Source organism: Eptatretus burgeri, chromosome 5 (assembly GCF_056783735.1).
Source record: "Eptatretus burgeri isolate ZD-2024b chromosome 5, Ebu_testis_v1, whole genome shotgun sequence".
NCBI lineage: Eukaryota > Metazoa > Chordata > Myxini > Myxiniformes > Myxinidae > Eptatretus > Eptatretus burgeri.
Window position 1 is genome coordinate 108,333,977 of NC_140965.1, and position 6,000 is coordinate 108,339,976.

Genomic DNA, 6,000 nt, shown 5'->3' on the forward strand with positions numbered 1-6,000 from the left:
AACGGCACTCGGGAGAGAGAGCATACCTCTGCCAGGCTGAACAGTTTACGTTTTGTATCCCACTGATAGGCCGGATCTGAATCCGGACCTGAACCAAAACCAAATCGTCTTGTTCTTGTCACCCACCCAAATCATCCACCTAGTTTTGTCATAACTTTTTTAAACATCATGCTTTATATCGTTTTTGTTCCCATTTCTTAATTGTGAGAATCATTAGAAAAATTTAAATTTTTTTCTCGTATCTGGATCCGGATTCGGATCTTCCACTAAAATCGATGAAATTCGTCTTTGTAACACACCCAACCTGTCCACCAAGTTTCGTCTGAAGCCGTCCACAACTTTTTGAGATATCATGCTCACAGACAAACAGACAGGGGTGAAAAAAAACAACCTCCGCCCACCTTTGGTGGCAGAAGTAATCAATGAGTGACAAACACCTTTGTTATTATTGTATATCAGGCCGAAAATAGCATTTAATCACGAGAATATCTTCACTCTTCAACACATTTCGTTTTATAGGTTTGATAAACATTAAAGAGCACTGAGTTTTACCTTTCATGTGGTGAGAACTGGCATTTGCTGCCAAGCAGATGATCACCAATGGCACCAGTAAGCTCCTAGAAGGTACAGATAGATGACAATGTCAGGCTGATTCAGGAAACACCCTCAAACAGTTAATCTTCTTTACAAAGTTTTCTCCTGGCATCTCCCCCCAAAGCAAAAGGTATGTCTAGTATGGATCATCTGGTTCACATCCGAGCAGTGTATGGTTTAGTTTCTGCTGTGCTTTTCATTTCTATATCTTCATTTCCGCAGCCACGGATTCAAAAATGAGCATACAGTACTCCCATTTCCACCTACTCCCACGAAGAAACCTTAGACCAGAGTGTCTTCTTTGAGGAAAAATGTGACATGAGTCAAAGAAAATAGCATCCACATTTTATCTCGTAAAAATGGTTGGAAAAGGCAAGATGCTCAACACTACATATGTTTGACCCATCTTACTGTCTAAACTTTTGGCAATATACCAGGAAATACGCTTTCTCGTTTTTAAAAGGTATTTTGGACAGAGTCACTCGGTTTTATGGTATGGCCTGGCTGCCAGCTGAAAATCCTCTCCAATAAAGGCATACTCCACAATGCAGCACTAGCATGAGATGACAGTGTATGTTTGATCGAGGATCAAACCGACAAGCAAATTAAAGTTGTTAATACAAACTAGCAATAAACTGCTCGCCGGTCACAACATTCCTGATCATATGCTGCATCAAAACCATCCGGTTTCTTCAGTTTGTTTTTGTTTATTTTATCAGATAAGCAGGGGTACCTGGCATTGCCCAGTGCTGTTCTAATTCTGTTGGCATTTTGAAGAAATCAAAAAAAATTCTAGTTTTTTTTTTTTAACTTTCTCAGGGCCGAAAACACCTCCATACACCCACTCAGGAATGGGGTTGGGGATTATTTAATATTACCTTTCACGGGGCTACAAAGAATAAGTAAGGCACTTTCCAGCAAAAAAATGTTAAATCCCCAAAATTCAAACTTTTTTTTTTCAAAATTTTCAAAAATCTTTTTTCCGCTAAAACACTCCCCGACACTCGCAAAAGAACCTCTGAAAGTTTGCCGAAAATCCGTTTGGCCATCTCTGAGAAAAATGGTCACACACACACACACACACACACACACACACACACACACACACACACACACACACACACACACACACACACACACACACACACACACACACACCTATTGTCATATAGATGAGGTTCATAGAAAAACGAGAGAACATTTTTGAAAAAACATTTACAAAAGGAAATCAATCATAAGTGCACTTTTCCAGGAATTATAAGGACAGGAACAACTGAGTGGGCAAACAACACGATATATGGGATTTGCACCTGGAATTTCAACATCACGAGTCAAATGTTCAAACGAGAACATCAGAGACCAACCCATGTACAGTTATTTATTTGTAAATCTCGTTGGTTAATTTTAGTTTCGAACCAATTTCAAATACAATTTAAAATAAATTAGTCTCCAAAGTAGCTCTCTTTTTTGACAGTGCATCTGTTTGCTTTTCTGCATATTCTTCTTTACATTCCAATACATATGTTGATAATCATGGAAGGATTTAAGAAAATTACAGAAGGTAAATAAGTAAATGATAGCAGGTTAAAACTAACATTGCAATGGTGGAATACAGGAAGGTGAAAACCAAAAACAAACATTGAAAATATTGCAGGGATATTAGGCTGAAAGGATAGCTCAGAAGTATCATACTCAACGTTGAACTGTATCGGCTGGCTTAACATCCAGGCCCCGTTATATACTGTCATTGAAGTGCTTTGCCTGTATCTTTCCTTTTTGGAAGAGATGCTAAGCCAGCTGTATATTCTAAACTCATGGTGTCTTGAAAGGAGTAGGCCACTGCAGCCAAATTCCAAATTAGTCAGCTGGTGGAAAGCTGTTTTGGCATTTTCTATTTGGATGAAATGGAAACTGACCAAGGTTACTACTTTCAGTTAAGCACCCATGATTTATCATTGTGGGAGTGAGCAACTTCCCGCTCCTGTGGTATGCAATATCGTACTCATAGTAGCAGCGAGTACATATAATTGATGGCATGTGGCAAAGTTCAGCTACCTTGTCAAATTGAAAGGATAAAGTACACTGCAAGAACACAGAGAGTGACACTGGATAGGCACACTTTGTTCCGTTGTGTCAAGTTGGTAAAATTGTCATGAGAAAGATATAAATAATAGAGAGAGAGAGAGAGAAAAGAAAGATATTTTGTGATAAACAAACAAGAACTTCGAATTATCACATGTATTGATATTTAGTTCATGGAAATACAACAATGAAACGTTTTTAGGCTGAAAGTTTGTTTAGTTATATGGGATTTCTGTGGATTAAAAAAAAAAACATATCTGCGGTCACAAGGCCATCGCCAAGAGTAAGCCTTCCCCAGCACTTACTCTTGGCGATCGCCTGCGACTTACTCTTGGCATGTGATCCAATCCAAATGATGGCCATTTTTTTAGACCACCATCTGACCTTGACCATCAACATTTAGGGATGGAGTGAAAATTAAGAAAATTTGTCCCCATCTGCAATCTATTCATAAAACTCAACATCATGCAAATTGGAGGAAAATTATTCAAGTTATGATCAAAGAGGTGTTTTTTGTTAATTCGGTCGCAATCCAAAAGAAGTAGGTCAAGAACACCAATCAAATATCAGATGCACAACTTCAATCTCTATTATCTGAAAGAACATCTTGGGAGGACGAGTGGTCTTTGAGGTTCTACATTTACAAAAGAATGAAATAAAAAAATGTTTTGAATGATGACAAAACACACATTATTTTTTTCAGACTGCCATTTGATCTCGACCTTTTACCCGGAGGGGTATGATGTAAATTAAGCATAAATGCGCCTTACTCTACGCGATCTAAACAGGGAAATTTAGTTATGATCAGACAAACCTTAGTCGAGTTAAAATGAAAAATGGCTATAAAAGATGTCATGACTTTAAAAGTGAGGTCAAGGTAAAAAAAAAATGTCAACTTTCTATTCACATTATTAATGTAAAATTTTATTCTGAAAGTCCAAGCCTGCTCTGAGATACAGCTCAGAAATTGGGAGTGTTGGGAGTGGAGGAAGGAAAAATAATTTAATTCTCTAAATGATGGTATCGTATTCCTTGGGGTCGAAGAAACTGTGTTACCAAAATGGGGGGAAATTCTTGTAGAAACAAACCCGACACCAGCAATAAGCTTTCCGCTATCCGGGGGGGGGGGGGGGCTTCACAAGAAAAGATCATTTCAAACAATAACTAAAATGTCCGAACTTTCCTTTACCCCTACTTCCAAACACTGAAAAATGGTAAGTACCACTTTGCTCATGGCAATGCAGCAAAACAATAAACCATATTTAATTTTTTTTTAATTGGTGGCTCTCAAAATTCATGTGTGCAGTATTGAGTATGTGTGAAGTAGTGTATGACGTATTGATTTCCAAAAATTATGGGGAATAATCAGTGAATAGAATAATTCATCAAAAAACAGCATCAATTAATATTTTCAAACAGAGTTCATACATTGGAGCACAAATATATTTTTCACATAGTTTTAAGAATACCATAAAACTTCACCATCTGCAGTGTCAGCTGTCACGGATTTGCGTGTCCATAGTGTCTGTCTATTTCAAGGAATTTTTTGCACAGGAGGAGGCCAATCGGCCCATCATGCTTCCACCGCACCAATTCCAGATTCAATAAATCCATCAATACCCCTTCTCTTCGTGTGCAGCCTTTTGGCTGCTACACTGGTACTCATTTTGCCAACCTCAGAAGGATGACAGGCTGAGTAAACCCCCCTGGTATTAATTCAGCAGCCAACAAGGCTCAAACTCAGGACCCCAGGATCCCAAGCTCGCCATCCTAACCACGAAGCCAACATCAGGCTTGGAGATTATATACAAGCTTGCCTAAGCAGTTTCCTTGGCTATTGGACACAATCCTGGACGGGTCGCCACTCCGACAGTATCCCAGCATTCAGACACTCATTTTGCCGACCTCGGAAGGATGACAGGCAGAGTCAACCTGACCTGGTGTTATTCAACAGCCGATTAGGATTTGAACTCAGGACCCCAGGACCCCAAGCCACCACCCTTACCACGAAGCCAACACCAGGTGTATCGATAGTAATTCACCATTCGTGGTAAAATTCTTCATGTGTCTGCAATTTTTTTTCCCAATGTCCCTCACACATTTGTTGGTATACCAGGCTGGCACATCCCATGATGCCACATCCTTCCATAGTATAACAAAGAACTGCGTGGCTGGAGAGAAACGCGTTCCCCTACACCCCGACCACGGATCCTCTTTGCTTGTGTCCTCCACCGCCGAAACAACTTCCAGTACCTGCATATCTGCTACCGTGATTTCTTTGAAACATCTTTACATTTCTCTGTAAATTTTGCCCTCATGCCTGCTAAATGTACATTGAGTGATGAGGGGAAATCTAGTGCAAAGAGACAGAAGAAAATGATGGCTTTGATTCAAAAAGTGTAATTTTTGAATCGTTTGGCTAAAGGTGAAAGTGGAGCTTTAGTGGCGAGGCACTATGGCACTAATGAGTCCTCTATGTGCGAATACAGCATTAATGAGTGGACCTGTGACATGTATTTACGAGCACATGGTCCAAACCTCTGGTCGTGAAGGCACCAGCTCATAGTTCATGATGTCGTGGTTGCCCCTCCATCGGCAAAGAGGTGCAGAGGATAGTGAATGTGGCACAGGAAGTGAGAGGGGAGGGTTTCAGTGACCTTCAACCAAGTGATGTCAAGGAATCAAGCTGAGCTTGTGGAGGAGCCCGTAAAAATCTAGCGAGGAGAACAATAATGATGCAAAGAAGGTGATATCAAGACCAGAGCTCTCTCTCTTAAAACCCTGGGAGAAGTAATTGAGATGGCTAAAGCACTAGCCAACAGGGTGTTCAAGGCAGATCTATTTGTAGAGAGGAGCATCAAGTTTAAAAGGGATCTGGAGGCTAAAACTAATCCCTTATAAAGGAACTTCCAAAAACTTGCAGAGCAAGACCAAGCAAATTCCCAAAACTAGTTTTTCCAAGAGGGATGGCAGCATCACTTCTCCAATCATTACCACCACCTCTCCATTAACCACCACCACCACAACAGTCACCACAACTGCTCCAGCTAGCCAGTATCACCAGTTCTCCGACCATCACTTCTGCCTCTACGGCAGTGTTACTCAAGGTGGGGCGCATGCCCCACCAGTGAGGCGTGGCAATATTTTGGTGGGGCATGAGGATTCAGAATTAATGAATTAATATATGATCACTTTCGAGAGAAAGAGAGAGTGAGAGAAAGCGAAGAGAAATCGACTGGAAATCACGAAACGTGGTGATTTAAGGCTGAAACTGACAAAATTGGTTCCTCGAATCAAACAAATCTGCAGCCAGCGTCAACGGCA

The 6,000-nt window shown here is 40.5% G+C and overlaps 1 protein-coding gene across 8 annotated transcripts in view; it reads right to left on the minus strand.

Annotated features, from left to right (window-relative positions):
* Window positions 1–6,000, minus strand: part of LOC147027127 (uncharacterized) — a 389,612-nt gene that overhangs the window by 319,552 nt on the left and 64,060 nt on the right. For all 8 annotated transcript variants that reach the window (XR_015058689.1, XM_085883308.1, XM_085883307.1 and 5 more), the window contains exon 2: window positions 553–617. Coding sequence is in view for 7 of the 8 variants with exons in the window: in XM_085883308.1 (XP_085739434.1) it covers window positions 553–617 (65 nt within the window). In the remaining variant the exon portion in view is untranslated. The remainder of the gene's footprint in view (window positions 1–552; window positions 618–6,000) is intronic.